This window comes from Halichoeres trimaculatus, unplaced genomic scaffold (assembly GCF_033239565.1).
Source record: "Halichoeres trimaculatus isolate MK-OKI-2021-1 unplaced genomic scaffold, fHalTri1.1 fHalTri1_scaffold_23, whole genome shotgun sequence".
Classification (NCBI taxonomy): domain Eukaryota; kingdom Metazoa; phylum Chordata; class Actinopteri; order Labriformes; family Labridae; genus Halichoeres; species Halichoeres trimaculatus.
In genome coordinates, this window is record NW_027437201.1 from 5,724,380 (window position 1) to 5,741,618 (window position 17,239).

General features: G+C 40.5%; 1 protein-coding gene across 1 annotated transcript; it reads right to left on the minus strand.

Moving 5' to 3' along the window:
* Window positions 1-9,069: 9,069 nt before the first annotated feature.
* LOC141785449 (matrix metallopeptidase-21-like) lies at window positions 9,070-16,065 on the minus strand. The gene is made up of 16 exons (XM_074663777.1): window positions 15,527-16,065; window positions 15,318-15,401; window positions 15,118-15,214; window positions 14,968-15,042; window positions 14,522-14,596; window positions 14,334-14,417; window positions 14,117-14,202; window positions 13,939-14,037; window positions 13,720-13,857; window positions 12,714-13,058; window positions 11,771-12,638; window positions 10,746-10,885; window positions 10,510-10,651; window positions 10,165-10,422; window positions 9,914-10,086; window positions 9,070-9,580 (listed from the first exon to the last, which is right to left on the minus strand). Exons 1-16 carry the CDS (start codon window positions 15,587-15,589, stop codon window positions 9,275-9,277), a joined length of 3,033 nt encoding a protein of 1,010 aa, XP_074519878.1. The 5' UTR covers window positions 15,590-16,065; the 3' UTR covers window positions 9,070-9,274.
* Between the last annotated feature and the right edge of the window lie 1,174 nt (window positions 16,066-17,239).

A 17,239-nucleotide genomic window follows, 5' to 3' on the forward strand; every position in this document is an offset into this window, starting at 1 on the left:
TGTTGACAGGTGGTAACAGCAGCATGCAGTATTCAAGGTGGGACTTGTTGTCATTAGTCCAAAATAAGACAGATTGTGTCGCTGCTGCAGGAGACGTGTAGAAAATAAGAGAAAGGATTAACCTGGAACTTTCATACATTAAAGTATTCCTGTAGACTGAAAAATCCACACTGTCATATACTGCCAAGCTGCCAAGAGTCAAAACACCTCAAGAAGTGAAGGACAAAGTGTGCTTTTTGTGCTCTGACCCCTTCAAAGTCAAGTAAACAAAACCGGCGTAGAACTTAGAAAACGGCACGTACGTTCCCTTTCACTCAAATCTGAAGGAGCCGGGTCCTGGCTGTCACTTCTGTGTGGCCATGCGTGGGACAGCCTCCAAGGCCTCCCCCCTCCCCTCCACTCCCCTTGACCTGCAGCTGCCACTCAGACTGACATCAGCAGAAAGCCCCTTGTTTTGTCTCTGGAACTGCTCCGTCCTGGGGCAGAGGTCAAGGTTCAGGGTCTGACGGGCTGGTGGGAGAATTTCCCCCGACTGCTGATGGGAACAAATTAAAGACGCGGGAGCTTTTATTAGTTTCATTTCTGGTGTGACAAAGCCATCATCCTCCACGCCCCCTCGTTTTGTTTACCAGGTATTTAGTCCTTCTACCTAAAGGCTGCATTATGCATGAGGCTACACAACGCTTAATTACACTTGCATGATTTAGATCCCTTATTCAAATTAGTCGATGTGATACATGGACTATTCTCAAGAGAACATGTGTAATTACTGTACTATTTTCATTTGGCATAGTGACTCCTGCTTACATGTGTAACTAAGGAGGGGGAAAAGTCATAAATGTGCTGTCTGAAATGGTGTTTTCACTGCAGACACAGTTTGTATCACAAAAAAACACACCGTCTCTCCTTCCTGGCAGAATAATGAGAGCATGAAAGCCCGGGTTTGTGAATTCCAAATCCTATTTACCTCTCCTTGACATTAAAGATGCTTCGAGAGGAGCACTTTGCTGGGAAAGTATTTGATGATAAGAGCTTTTTAAAATATTGATTTGAATGTGAAATTGAGAGGCAGTTGTGAAGGCATCAGTCAGTGTTTTTCTCTTTTAATCCAAACTTTCTTTACGTGAGGGCAAGGAGACGAAGATGAGGACAGGGACACGGTATCTGTGTGCATTTGAGTGCTTAGCGAGGTGAGCGACTGCCTGATTCATGAACCACTGTAAACAAGCCGCAGCCTTGTTAACAACGCCACTCAGAGCTAATGCGCACAACAACTTTTAACTCAAAATCCGCTTTTCAGGAGAGGCTGAATTCTTTGCGCTTGTTACCGCAGAATAAATGCTGATCTGCACTCTACCCCCGAGGTGGCTGGTGAATGCTTTGGCAGGAGCAACAAATTCCCTTTCAAACACAGACTGTGGAGTGTGTAGACCCAGGTAAATGCATTACCATAACCTGTCATTGACGGGAAAACACACTCACATACATGTCAGCATTTCCACAGTGGGTCCTTGACAAGATGGGAGACATTCAGCATGTGGAGACTGGAGTCTGCTGCTTCTTTCTCTGCTCTCAAAATACACCTGACGCATCAACAAACACAGTGAGGTGTCACACAAACACACAGATACTCCAGGTTCTGAATCACAGATTTCTCTGGAACTCTGTCACATGCAAAACAACTGCTTTATCTAAAGTGAGATACATTTAAAGCTGTTAAAAATGTGAAATCTCCCTTTAAATATCCTAAATTTAATAAATAAAGGAATAAATATAGCATAAAAAGTTAAACTGAACATATGAGAGTCTGCACAGCAGCTCAAGGAGATTTCTAATTAACTTCTGTGAGTGGAGGTCGCCCTCTACTGGCCATTAATGAAAGTTCAGCTCAAACCACTCAAGAGATGCATCATATTTATGCATTTATATTTTATACCACAGCTACTTCAGACTTCACAGTGGGTTCCCTATAGGTGCTTCTCTGTGATGAAAACAGAGTGCTGCTCTGTGGTTACATGGACATGAAAGAACTTTGAAGAAAACACGAGGCGCAGGACAATGTGAATAACAACAGATGAGTAACATCTCCAATCTTTGACCTCCTGTTTTCCTCTCTACCAGCTCCTCCTCATTACTGCTGTTTCCTGAAAAAGATAATTGAATAATTTAATTTTCTGTTTATGAGACATAGATGTAAAGAACACTGAAGGAGTCCGCCCAATTAGGATGATCCTTTGCCAATCAGTGATATGAGGTGTGACTTAAAGAGAGGTATTCTGCTTCTACCCATGTTTTCAACATTGATTTAAGGTAACAATGCTGGATGTTCAGACTAAACGTGCACATTTTCAAAGCCCTACACATTCATAGTTTGTACAAATTTCATGAGACTAACTGAAATGATGAGGTCATCACATCAGGATCTCCTTACTGGTCACATTAAATTTAGTACCAATCAGACACTGTTTGCATTTCCACAGCCAACCCTGCCCTTCTTGGCACGTGATATGTAAGCCAGATGCCGATAGCTGCATCAGCTACATGACATAGTGACGGCATAGCGACACAGTGAAACACAACACAGTAAACAAAGAGCAACAATGGAGGACATTCAGGAATCGGCAGGGTTATGTGTTGCTCTTTATTGCTGTGTCGCACAGGGAAAGATGATTCTTTCGACCAATCAAGGGACTGCAGTGTTTCTAGCTCCACCTGTGGGGCACTCCAACAGAAAGGTCCCAAAAAGTGGGATTGTATCGGTCAGTAATTTGGGGACCTGTTTCGGTTTTAGTCAAAACAGGACTTTAGGGCCTTCTGCTTCTAACAAGCCTATAGAGGGCTGACCAATCAGAGGACAGGGGGTTTGTGGAGCAGGGAGCCTTAAAGAGACACTTGTGTGAGGAAATAGGATTTTTTTTTGTATGTTGTAGACAATTTGAACCTACTACTGGTTGGGATGGGAACCAAATTGGTACTTTTATAGGTACCAACCGAATTCTGCCAAAAGTACTGAGTACCGATTCACAAAAAATTAAAAGGTACGTGGTGCATGCTGCACATGAACACAGCATTATAAGCTTATATAGTGAAAAAAATGTTAAAATTGAAAAAAATTACATTTTATTATTATTACATGAATTGATTTTTTTTAACCACATAACCACAAAAAAGTACCAAAAATCGGTACTGTTGTGTACAGATACCGATTGCCAGGCACCAGACTTTGGTACCGTATCATTTCAAATGTGACAGGTACCCATCCCTAACCATGTGGGTACCAAAGGAACAGTATAAGGCCTAAAAAATAAGCAAAATATCCCCTCTTTAAACACAAAGAGATGCATTTTAGGAAGTGTAGGATCTCATATTTTGGAACCTGCTTCCTTGTTTTGGGGACTAATCTTTTGGGTACCTTTTCAGACTGCTACAGCTGCTGCGTGAAATTTATTTCTAAAGCCTGAATGTTGTACTTAAATAAAACAAGGCTACAGGAAAAATGGATTTGATTTTCAGTTGATGGTTTGTTGTGAAGAAGGGGTGAGGAGGCATCAAAAGGAAACAGTAAGAAAGGAATGGGATGCAGGAGGCTGTTTGATCTGCGCGAGTGCTCTCCACAACTACTGATCAAAAAGAAAAAAAAACAACTTTACAAAGTAATAAAACCTTTTCCTTATGAGGTTTCACTCGGCTTGCTCCGTCTACAACAGCAGTAAGAGGCCATCATGTAAAGGATTTCCTCTCTACTGTGTGAATATCATGACATAAAAATGAAAAAGTAAAACAACTCAACTCAAGCTGAACAGCTGCTCAGCACCCTCCCCATGAGGCGACGCTCACAGAAAGAAATCCATTTATTCAATCACGGTGGAAATCCTTGAACTGTTTACAGTAAATCTTCTCTTTCCGTGAGCAGACTGAACGGGATTTTATCCCTGAACCTGCCGTTAATTCAACCCCAGAGATTCGAGCCGTGACAATAAAGATCTCTTTGAAAGCCTGAGCCTAACACACGATACATTCAAACGCAACATTACTGTATCTACAAATGCAGCAGTTTATTGAGCTAATCCCACGGCGCGCACAAAGACACACTCCTGTGTGACACTCAGTGGAAATGACACTCAGTGATTCATTCCTATGTTTTCCCACACTGCTCCCAGACAAGAAATGAGGCAACAGCAGTGCAACTTCTTCTGGTGTCTTGGCAGAGTTTGGGAGATTTTTTGTGTCATAAGAAATGTGCTGCAGGAGTCTGAATCCCATTCTCCTGTTTCTGAAGTGCCTCCCATGTGGATTCCTGTGCCATGACACAGGTTTGTGCATCTCTCAGGGGCTGCTTCTTCCATCAGCATGACTGATCTCATTTATCCCAGTCGCATCCAAAGAGGCCCGCGGTGCAGAGAGGAGGGAGCTTCAATGGATCACTGTTCACTGTTAGATCACTGAGCTGTGCGGAGCTGCAGCCGGGGACTGGCGTGTGTGAATAACAGTTTGTACTTTGGATTTCTCTGTGTGAGGAACTCTGGGGTGAAGGAGATGCATGAGGCTTCATAATGGGATAAACAAACAGATCATAAGCTGAGAGTGCTCTAAATCATCCCATGTACTGGGTTTATTATTAGGCTATCAATTATTCCTGCTGAGATGTCAACGAGACACGGTAAGGTGCTGCAGAAATAAACATTAGACTCAAACAACAGGGACAACAGAGTGAATCACAGACTGTTGGGTGGTTAGCCGGCTTAGGGGGATGATATGAACGATGCAATTATTTCAAATTTATGAATGTCAAGGTGAAGATGAACAAAGAGTTATCATTCTCTCTCTTATGAATTTTTATCTCATTGTTTTACTTTCATCTCATCACTATGGCCATTTCACAGCTTTTAACTGAAAATTAATAATTATGCTTTTTTTGACAACTTCCGCTCCCACTAGCTGCAACTTTTTATCACATATTTTTGACTGTTTTCACATATTACAACTTTTAATTTCAAAATTAGGGTCAACTTTTTGATTATTTAACCCTCACAGTCCCAAGCACTTTCAGGACTTTATTTTGCTTCCATCACTGTCATCTCAGTCCTGCACCTCTATATATATCATGTCTTCATGCAGAGTAACAAAATTTAAAAGCTATAAATCATTAAAAAGAAAGACAAACTTGAATTGAGTTTTCATGATCTGATCCCTTTAAAAAATAGAAAAAAACAAGGAATTAGCGTGTACAAAACATTTTCGGGTACCCTAAAGCTTCAGGAAAGATAGGAAAAATCCTCAAATTTTAATTTTTGATTTTTTTTCACCAACTGTGGACACAATTTCCCCTGCAATATAAAGTCCTACACCTCTATGTGTTCAGGACAAACATAGCTAAAGCAAGATGTAACTCAATAATATCTTCTGAACAGTATAACATAATGTATTTAGTCTTTTTAAACTATTTTACAGCCAATGCTGTCACAACTATTTACAGAATTTGCAATCTAAAGTGCAGAGGCATCATGCTAGTCTGCAAAGCAGCTTCTGATAACAATCAGACAGAGTGCTGAGTGACTCTGAGCAGAAATTTGACACCTGCAGGGCAAAGCCATGGGAAAATTCAAAGGATTTCAGACATGACAATCAAAGTGAAGTTGACCAAACTCTCCCGTCTTCTTCTGTTTAGACCATAGACTGTAAATAGAGCATTTTTAATTTATGTATTTTTTTTTTTTACAGTCTATGGTTAAGACGTGTTGCTAACATCACTCATGATGCAATCAGGTACCCTTGGAAAACTTGAGAATCTGACAAAAACACTGTTTTTTCAGCTTTTGGATTAGACAAACAGTTTGTAAATACCAGTCATTGAAGAATAAGTGGTTTTGGATCCTGTCGGCAGGTTTGGGATCCTGAGGGTAAAAAATTTTCGTTAAATTTTCTAATTAAACTTGAATGTCATTATGTTATATAATAATTGTCATGTGTTAATACTTTACATTTTATAACTCATGTTTTAACTTTTCAATAAATAATTATAACTTACTGGAACTTCCACATCATTTTTGCAATTTTTACCTTGTAAATGTAAATTTGTATCTCAGAAGGATGGATTTTATGACTCCTTTTTATGACTTATTTGAGTTGACCTATACCATCTTGTAACTTTGTACTTCTATCCCATAATATGTTGCCCACTCTTTATCATAATTCCAACTTTTTGTCCTATCATTTCTACATTATTAGTAGTATTTTAAGTTCTTTTCTGGCTTTTTATGCCTTTAATTAGAGAGGATAGAACAAGGGATAAAGCAGGAAATGTACCATGCAGGAAACAGGCCACAGGCTGGGCCACCTGCTCAAGAGCGAACGTCATGAGGCGCGACCTAGACCGCTAGGCCATCTGCACCCCATTATTTCAACCCTTTATTTGTTTATTACTTAAACTTTTTCTACTATACAGGCTGAGTCTTGTATTATTATTACTCTTTTTACTGGCAGAAATGGGCTTCCATAAAAATATATTCAATTATGTCAGAAAGGATCAATAAATGACATTCGTGTGCATATACAAATACATTCTTCATGCTACTCCTCCATCAGTTAGTACCTAGAGTAATAACTGCATTTAGATAAGTCTGGTTCTGCCTGTAGGAGAGACACTGTGCCCAGGGTGCACTGTTAAATTCACATTCAGTCCATATCATAGAGAACCTACAACACTTTAAAGAGTCAAAAAAAAGGGCCTTTCAGTTAATAATTAATTCACCACTTTCTACGCCTCACCAATGAAATGTTGATGTTCAGCTCCTTTTCTTTCAACCTTGCTACACAAAAGTAATTAAATAGGCCTGTTTCTCAGAAACAGGAGCTCATTTTGTAAACTCAACATCTCATGACATCCGTCTCTGTTCCTCTTCTTGCCGTGACATTTTGTTCCTTTGCTTGTAATTGATTTCTACTTCAATTTATTAATATAGCCTACAGAGCGCCTGGAGCACTACGCTAGTTATCAGCAGCCCACCAGGAGCTTAATCTTCTGCAGATGAGCTGAATTAATACGAGTGCTGGAGTAACATATCGATTACAGGATCGATGGCTGTTTCTTTGCAGCATGATTGCTATGAAATAGAACAGCATTAAGTAATAAGTCGAGGCCGCTTTTCAGTCATTTTGCTTCAATTTAAATTTCAATCGGCTGTTTTTTGATTGATAGAGTGTAAATCTTCAACCATAGGAAGGAATATGAAAGACAAGGATCCACCTCTGGGATGAAACTTGCTCTGTTTCCATCAAAACCACCTCTACAGTTCATGTCACTGATGGAGGAACCAGGAGCAGATTTTCTAAAAGGAGTCGTATCATCGTGTTTTCCAGGTCAAACCATATTTTTCCTACCTATTGGAAACTATTAGTTTAAGTTTCTGCGGGTGGCTAAGATGGAAGTGGTTGTTCCGAACATTAAATCCAGATGGGTTTTTCATTTATATGAGTCCTTGGGACCTGGCACACTGGTATCTGCACTCCCATCGTTGTTACAAGGGGAAAAGTGGATATGGCAATGATTAAATATCCTTTTCAGCAACTTAAATCACAAAAAAGAAACAATCCCTTATATGTGAACTGCAACAGAGCAAAATTTAAGATAGTAAACACGTTATCTTATGTTTTAAACTATTAGTATTATTTTTTACCTATTATAAAACCTGTTTTTCGATCAATAGTGATGAAGTTGAAGATGAATTAGTCTGACTTTAAGCATTGTTTCTATCTCCAGGTTAATTTCCAAGGATTTTTTGGTAAGTATTGCAATATTATAGTCATATTTTAAAATAAATCTTATAAATTATGAGTTTTATATTTTTTTTTGTCCTTTATGTAATCTTATTGATTTAATCCTGAGGTAAAACTTGGGGGGACAGCCCTATTGCAACGCAGCATGATCAGATGCAACATGCAATAATTTGCAAACGTTAATGATTCAGTAATTCATACAGTCATACAGTCATTCAATTCCAAAGAGAATAAGCAGAAGTTTTAACCATTGCATTTTGGTTTGTTTTTACTGTGATGAAATTATGTAAATTATTTTGGTCAGTAAATTAAATTCATAGAGCTTTGGAACTACGGTAAAATTACTGAGAAAATAACACATTTCTTTTTTAAAAATAATAATAAAAAAGGCTATTTAATGAGAGCTTTAACAAACACAACCAGCATGTGTGTTTAAACCTGTACATGTTCGTACTTCGACCTCAAAACAATAATTTTACCTGCGTATTCGTCCTGAGAAACTCACAACATCCGGGTCTTTGTTGGCTCGCTTCCATTCCTTCGTAGCCTTCAGTCAAACTTCTGTCACGTGACCACCATTGCCAGTCCCGTGCGTAGTAGTTATTTTCTCTCGGTTACCACTAGAACTAGCGTAAACTATCACGTAGGGAGCTGTGTAATCCATAGACACCTGTCGCTTTGTGTGTGACTCGCGCTTCATCTAACTGACATGTATCGCTAACAGCTAGCTATGTTCCTCTGGTGTCGGTCAACTTCTTCTACAGATGAGAAAATGACAACACCCGTTTGCGTTTTCCCACACTGGTGTCATTAGCGCCGCCGCATGGAGTCATTGAGTAGTGACGCAGTTTGTCAAATTGGAGCTTTTCAGAGTGCCTTATTTGGTCGACTAATAGCAATAATTAGCCCCTACGTATTGTTACTTTTTAATCACACTGGTCAGGATGTGGACACTTATTTTTAAACCACCAGAAACTGAAATATCTGGATTATTTATGAGTCTGAGTTAGTTCCCTTCCCATTTCTCCTACTGTCTGAAAATGGCAAAAGAGAACATGTCGTGCAAGCTGATGAAGTAAAAATAATCACTGGCTTTTATTTTAGTTTTTTATTTTTCATTTTTTTATTTCAAGCATTTTTTGGACATTGCACTTACATTTATACCCATAAGTAAAAATAAATGTCTGAATTAAGACATAGCAGACATTCTATAATAAGATTTCTCTCTCTCATGCTTTAAATATCTTCAACATGTAAGATCCTTTAGGATTTCTTTCTTGCCAGTGCTCATTTGGCACCTCTCAGTGGGAGACAGACAGCCGATATATTAATAGAACTTCCTGTTTACAATAAAAGCCAACAGATATACAAAAGTTTTTGTCTTTGAGATCTTAACATATACATCAACATTACAAAAGAAAAGTATATAATAAGGGTCTGAACAGGTATGTGATACCTGTGAACAGGTGGGGTGTTATGAGTCTCTTCTTTAGCCCCCTCAGCGTGTCAGTCTGAGTGCCGTGGGATGAACATTGCAGATGTCGAACCAGTTTTGATCCACCTCCTTGTGTGGCAGCAGGCCATTCCGTGGCAGAGAGGGCCGGCGCCAGCGATTTCGGCTGCCCACCACCTGCCAGAAGCGTGTGCCCTTGAGTAGAAAGACGGCATTGTGGGTGTAAGAGAAGTAGGCAGCGTCAATGTTGCCATCTGGATGGTCTCCGCTCTCCACTGCAGGGAAAACATCTCTGATGTTTCTGGGGAAGCCTGTTGCCAAGCTGTTGGCTTCCACGTTGAATGCGTACACCTGTTTGAACAGATAATTGTTTGGCCTCTTGTGTGGAAATCAATTTAATTACGACACAAACAAATCACAGAGGACGTGAAGCAGGTTTGTTTGCTTGAATTCAAAGCTGAGAAAGAAGTGAATCAGATCAGGTTTTCTTCTCTCTGACACTGCTTAGTGTGTATCAACTTGTGCTGTGTTACTTTTAGACCAGGGCCAGATCCAAAACCTGAAACAAATTATTATGATGCAAATTGTTCAAATCAATCAAATCAGTTTGGATCTAAAAGTCATCTAGCATGAGGCCAACCTGATGTATCTTCTTAAAAAAGAGGAAACAGGTGATCTGCTTACGAGGGTGTTTTTGAAGAAGTAGATATAGGAGTCCCTCCTGTCGTAGAAAGCTGTGTCGATGGGACCAAACACTCCAGGGAATCCTTCAGAGATCGACCTGGGGTAGCGGTTACCTTCAGGGTCCTGTCTGAACACCTGATCGTTCTCATTGTCATACCTCCAGAACTGGGTTCCTGTGCACAAAACACATTCATATACCACACATTAAGAGCTATTCTGTGAAGATGTGGTGAAATTCATCTCCTTTTTACCTTTAAAGAAGTAAACAGCATCTCTCCTCCTGGACCACACATGCACGAAGGCATCCACTCCATCCTTTGGGATTCCACGCCAGCCGATCTGCAGTGCCACTGGGTCCCCAAAGCGAGTTCTGTTGTTCCTGTTCTCATACAGCCAGTACCAGCCGCCCCGCATGAAGTAAGTGTTGAAGCGAATGACAGTGTCCCCATGAGGCGTCCTCTCCTTTCTGACCCAGTCAAACACTGTGTTGAATCGACCTTTACAGCCCCCTGAGATGAAAAGATGAAATTAGTCCAGTTTGTTGCTCTAAGAGTGTAAATAAACTGGTCTCTACATCCAGTAGATGGCGCTGTTACCATAAAGATGCTGTATGGCCTTCCTGTCCATCCAGTCCACCTCAAAGCTGGACTCCTGAGGCAGATAGCTGGGCTGCATTATGGACCCAGGTCTGTAAATGTGAGGGAGACCTAAAACGTGTCCGATCTCATGCACTGCCACCTGGGAATTCAAGGAAATGAGAAAAAGAAATGTCAGCTTGAATGAGATGTAGCTTCTGTTATTTGTTCCAGCTGTACTCTGATTCTCTGCTTACTTTGAGAAGGCTGATCCCACTGCCAGCATTTGAACCAGTGAAGTGTTCATCATCATCAAAGTGGATATCACCCAGAAACCAGGCGTGGGCGAACTCCTGACCAGTGCCATCAAACCTCTGGTTGCAGCCCAGATGTCGCCCTTTGTGGAATTTAGAGGATAATTTAATTATTTAATAATTTTTCACTTGTTGCTAAGCGCTGCCCTGTTGGCTATGGCTGCCTTTGCTGCAGCTCTCTCTTTTTTGTCCATTTCGTGTAATTTTTTCGTCTCTTTTACATCATCTTTGTATTTATATTTTGAAGTGGATCATTACTTTGTATGGTTCATTTGTTGGTCATGGACACCAAACTTTTTGTGGCTTCAGCGATATTTTTACTACTTTTGCTCCTGTGTTTGTCTGGAGATCCTACATGTATCCATGGCCGCATTGTTTACATGTGAACTCAGCTGTTAGCAGCCTGTAGCATGTCAATGCTAACTGGTGTAAGGCCTGATGTTTCCCCACAAGGTGAGGAGAAGGAGGTGAGGAAGGCGTGCTGGTTCTCAGGTGTGAACTAAGAAGTGATGACATGGACCTGTCCTTTCATCCATCGTTATTGAGAACGTAAGATCTATCTCCAATAAGATGGACAAGTTAGTTGTGCTAACCCAGCAACAGAGAGAATACCAGAGGGCAGAGTGGCATCATGCTTTTCACAGACATGGCTAACGGAGCTAACATCAGACACCAACGCCATGTTGGAAGAGCTTCACCTGCTGTGAGCAGACAGGATCCAGGAGACAGAGACTGAAAAGACTGCTGAAGAAGCTCAGTCCTGGACCCTGTGGAGGTGGACTGAACTGGACGATGATGGACAAGCTGTCATCATCTATTTTCTTATGGCCCTTTTTGCACTTTCTATACACTTTCTTATTTTTGTTTTCTTGATTGCTGCTGTGACTTCAATTTTGTTGTACTTGTTACAATGACAATAAAGTTCTATTGTATTCTTTTATACTAGTACAGATATTGGTCAGACCTACCTGTGCCAAAGCCCAGCCGTATATCCACGTCCTCCAATGGCGAGCGTGTATCCTCCACAAACTCCAGTGGACACACCTCGCTCCACATCCTGAAGGCCAGTCTAAAGATGTACCTCTGGTCTTCAATGGACAGCTGACTGCTGTAGCCCTCTCCTATCAGCCTCCACTTCAACACCCTCTTAGAGAACGCCATGTAACCCGTTTCACTCACATCTCTCTTTTGCCTGTTTTTGGACACCAAAGCTGCGAGGTGGCGTTTCCTGCGTTGCACTGCTTTGCTTTGATCTGAGCTCAGGGTGGTGTTTGTGGTTTGAGTCTGCATGTTGGTATCATTTGTAGAAGTCTGATTTGAAACGTCATCAAATGTAGAATCATGTGTGAAATTACTGCTGGTGTCGTTTGAGATCAAGGTGAAAAGACTTTCCGTGTCGTTTGAACTGAAAATGTCATCTTCAAAGGAGTTTCCAGATTCAAAAGCATCATCACTTGTTGTATTACTCGCCGTCTCCTCAAAAGTGTCCTCAATCTCTGAGTCACTGTTCTTCTGCTCAGTCTCCCTGTCTGGGACTCCACACCTTGGTTTGTTCATGGCCTCTTTCGTGGCCTCATCAAACACCCCTGTAACCGGCAGACCTGACACCTTCTGAAACTCCTCGAGTGCTGAAACAAACGCTTGGCTCTCAGTGAAACTGTTGTGATCTTCTTCATCACCAGGATGAGAGTCTCTTGAGCGATGCACTGAGGTTCCTTCCTGGATCTGAGTATGAAAGTCGTCTATGAAGTCTTCCGTTGAAGAGGTGAAGGAGTCCTCGAATTGGATCTCCTCCCAGTTCACCGGTTTAATGAACCCATATCTAGAGAGAAATAACTACAACATGAGGAAAAGGTTATTTTCTACGCTTCCAATCACCAAACTGTCAATGTGAGAGTGCTGAGATTTTACCTCTGCTGAGAATTTATCTGTGATGGCTTCAGCTCGGTGAGAGTCGTCGCTATGCACGTCAGAGTGATCCCTCCTGTGGAAAATTCTCTCTGCATCAGCTGAGCTGATGCTCGTCCAGAAAAGCAAAACTATCAGCTGGATTAAAGTCAGCATCGTGGTGTTGGGTGGTGGCTCAGGTGAGACAATGGCGAAGGAGACGCCACTGAGCAGCTTTATAGTCCACCGCTGAGCTTCTCCACACCCACCTAAAGGTGCGACACTCAGGAGGTGTCCCACTTTCTCCACCCTTGTGTGAAAAGTAAACCAGTATCCACTGTTTCTGACTGAGTAGATGTGTGATACACGCTTCATTGGTTTTAAACTCACTTGTTGTTAGATTGCAGATAGAGGGGGAAGCTTTTTGCTTTCATGTGGAGGGTAACAGCTAAGAATTGCCTACACCTGCTTTGGATGGGACACACAGAGATACACACGCTTTGTTGGTGCCAGAGTTTATTCTCAAAAACAAATCTTACACCTTCAACTTGAGCAAACTGAGCATAAATTGAATTAAATTAAAGCTCCTGTGAGGATTTTTTTGCTGATACAAAACAGATTTAAATTGATACTGATGCCTCTTTTTGACTTTAAAAAAGCAACAAAAACCACAAGCATAAAGATTTAATCATTTTACTTGCTGTTTTTGTCCTGTCTAGAGTTGCTGCTGCAGGGTAGCCATCAGACAAAGCGATACACCAAAAGGTGCACAAACTGGCCTTCTTTTATTTGATTCTTTAAAGAGAACAGGATGAGATTTTGGTTGTTAAAACACTCCTCCAACAGGTGTATAGGACTGAATCAGGGAAAAAATAAAAGGTACATCTTTGTCCTCAGGGGGTGCCAAAATCTATGCAAACCAAAAGTTTCTCACAGGAGCTTTAAGTCACATTTTTAAGCTTTTCTGGCTTTTAAAGTGCAAATTAGCATATTTACATGCAAAATAAGTTAAAGAGGTGAAAGAGATTTAAGAACCCGCAGGTTGTTCCTGTAGAGCTTTGGCTATTGCTGCAGCAAGGTGCTCGGGTGTTGGTTTTTCTGCAGTGCAGCTCACACACAGGCCTTCAGCCGTCATTGCATCTCTTGTAGTAGGTCCTATGGCTCCAAACTAGAAATAAAAGAAGCAGAATTGGCAGTCAGAGGCACTGTTAAGTAGTGCGTGTACACTGTTAGTATGAGTCAGCTGTACCTTTATCTGAGTCAGCTGTTCACCTGACAGCCTCCGCACCACTTCCAGGCAGAACTTCACCCCTGAAGGGCTGAAGAAAGCGATGCTGGCTGGTGTGCCCTGCAAATACAAAGAGAGATTATTCATTTCTACACTAAAAAAATGTTCCTGAAAGTGTACTCAGACTCAATGGTTTAACCTGCTCTGTGAAAAAGTTCTTCAGATTTTTCTCCAGATCTGGATGTTCAGCAGTTTGATAGACAGTCAGCGTCTCCAGGGGCACTCCTGGAGACAAAAGAAACAGATCCCCACAGTGATAAAGGTAACACAATTATTATTTTATAATTAGCGTAACCCCAGAGGGACTTTTATCACCTTGAGCTTTTACCGTGAGGCACAGAGGGGAACAGGCTTACCGTTTTCTCTTAATGCCGTAGGCAACACTTCTCTTTTGATTGAGCCACAGGGGAAAAAGAGTGGGGGGATATTTGTGTCCTCTCCTGTGATGAGAATTAAATATAAGGTCAGATTAGTTATTAAAACCATCATAAATCTTCTGTTTAAGTCAACTGTGAAAATGTGGAGCTTTATTATCACATCATACGTTCAATGATGACACGTGATAGGACGTCTGCTGTCCCAGTGTCCTCGCCCAAAGGGTTTAGACCCAGATTTTGTACTGCAGGAAAAAAAGAAAAGAAGTTGGAACAATTTCGTAACAGAATATAAATATCTCTGAGAAAATGCATTAATATGTTAAGATATGTTTAATTAATAAATGCACGGCTAATAAATATGGCAACAAAAGGATTCAGGAGTTAGAGCACAGGTCACACAGGTGCTGCACCTGCTCGTCTTTTTCTGCACAGCAAATATTTGCCACAACTCACACCAAACTGTCACCTGTGCTCAGCCTGTTTCAAAAACACTATGGGCTGTAACAGCACCTCACACTCTTCTGTCAGCACCTGGTGCCTGCCACACTTTACAACAATCAGCTTCGACATAAGGGGAGTTCATGGTGAGCATAAGACAAATCAAATGACTCACCAAGTGCAGCTGTTGCCTTCCCAACTACATAGACGGACTTTGTGTTCCACTTGTCTTTCACAGAGTTGTTCCATTCTGAATTAGGTGTAAGACACAGTTAAATGATTTCATTTTATAGAAAGAATTGATATAAATTCAGAAATTCCTCACCTTCCCTTCTTTCTTCAGCTTCCAAACACATTCTCACAGCTTCCACTGCTCTTGGACTTGTAAAGATCAGACCTCCATGTTTTTCTGGCTGAAAAAGCTGGAACAAAAAGTCATTTTAAAGAAGATATTTGGCACAAAAAGCATAAATATGCACTTAAATCAAAATCAGTACTTGATTTATCTTTATGTATGACATTTACCTTATCTGACAAGGTGTTTAATGAGACAAACTTAAATGACAACACTGGAATAAGGGTTGCTTTGTGCCCATGTGAAGCCAGCTCCTGTGCAAGGAAATAAGAATTGACATGAAATATTCTCTGTAAGAATCAAACTTAAGATATTGTTTGCCTTTGAGGATTCACAGCCTTTGAGGATTCACATACAAGTGTGAAAAAAGTGCATCTACCTTAATGTAGGGATCAGGTCCTGACTCCCCCTCTCTTGGCTCCTTCAGAAGCAGCACATGCATTTTGACCAGGACCTTACAACACTGGATCGTGGAAATAAATATACTTAAACACCAGAGTACGGATCTGGGTGGGATATAAATGTTGCTCTCATAAATCTAGCCACATAATAACTCCAAAAACACTCAGCAAAGGGTGTGAAAGCAGAGCAATTCAAGCTACACCCTAAAACTCCCAAACGGTTGCATGCTGATAACATTACTGTTGAGTCACGTCTACTGAGCTGTAAACAAGGAGGAAATTAAAAAGCAAAGATTCAGCTTATCCCACTTCATGAATGCATGAAAAGCGTGGTTCGTGGTTGTGTTATTGTTTACATTAGCACGACACACTCATTGATAGCTTAGCTACAGTAAAGGTCGCTTTTATGACACCAAACCGTAATGCTTTCTAATAAGGAGCGTTTTATCTCTAACACTCGGATGGCGCAGTGACATAACTGACAAAGCTTTCTTGATAGAAACGTAATATTTCATGGAATTCATGTACCTTGAGTTGTTTCTTCCGTTTGGAGCATGACGTTTACAGACACATTCAAGAAATGGGGAGACATTACGCCATTGAATGTCCACCGAGTCTATTGACTAATATTTTCATTGATATATAATATTCGTATTCATCAAATTATACTTTAATTGAGGAAAAAGGAGATGATATCGATCTCTAAACGTAACAAATGCGTTAAAGAATAGTTTCAAAAAATGTAAACCCCTCTTTCGAAAATGGTTCATTCCATTTACCCCGAGCAACCTCTATGCGAGCAATCAGCTACCATTGGGGCTCCTTGCATCGCTGCGATAACCGAAGAGCCGTCTACATTTAGAGCCAAAATGGCCAATATTACCCAGTCTATGGTTGTGTCCGAAATCACTCACTCATTCCCTACTCACTATATAGTGCACTATATAGTGAATATGGAGTGATTTCGGACACAGCATATTGAGCTAAACACGGAATCCCGGGAGCTCAGAACTTTTCCATGATTAGCCCCCTCCACTTTTCCCAGCAACAACAAATTATTTGAAAAACAGAAGAGACACATTGACACAAATTAATTTTTCTAGCCATATGATGGCGACGAGTCAGTCAAAAAAGCCTATAGAAGAAAACATAACACATCAAAACTCACAAAGTGTATAAAGTCTATTAATTTACTCTATATAAAAAGGAATAAATATTAAGAGACTGCAGTCTCTTAATATTTATTCCTTTTTATTTAGCCATGGCTACTGACTCCACTGTTTAATATTTCTGTAGCCTATGTCATTACAATGGTGTACCACAGTGCTTCTAAGGAAAGAAAAACACCTAGAGGAAGCGCATGTGTCACAAAAAATACTTCAGGAAATGACCTATAAAAAAATTAATTAGATGCCAAAATATTTAGATAATATTATGCTTTATTGCTTTTTGGCTTAATGAATGCGACAAAATACTATAGACTGAAACAATTCAATCACGTTATTGATCCTTTTTTTTCAATTAGTACCAAGTTTTGAGATAAAACTTAAGTATCTCCAGTTATAATAAAGAGATTACGAACACTCGTATTGTATCAAATACAAATGTGGGAGACCAAACACTAGGTGGAGCTCCTTAATACAAAAAGCTAGTAAATTACTTTTTGACGCCGCATGCTGCTGTTTGACAGC

Coding starts and splice junctions, on each gene's coding strand:
- LOC141785449 (XM_074663777.1), bottom strand. CDS start 15,589: ATGCATGTGCTGCTTCTGAAGGAGCCAAGAGAGGGGGAGTCAGGACCT. Junction 14,038..14,116: donor AGAACTTTTTCACAGAGCAG/GTTAAACCATTG, acceptor TTGTATTTGCAG/GGCACACCAGCCAGCATCGC. Junction 10,886..11,770: donor ACGGCTGGGCTTTGGCACAG/GTAGGTCTGACC, acceptor AATTCCACAAAG/GGCGACATCTGGGCTGCAAC.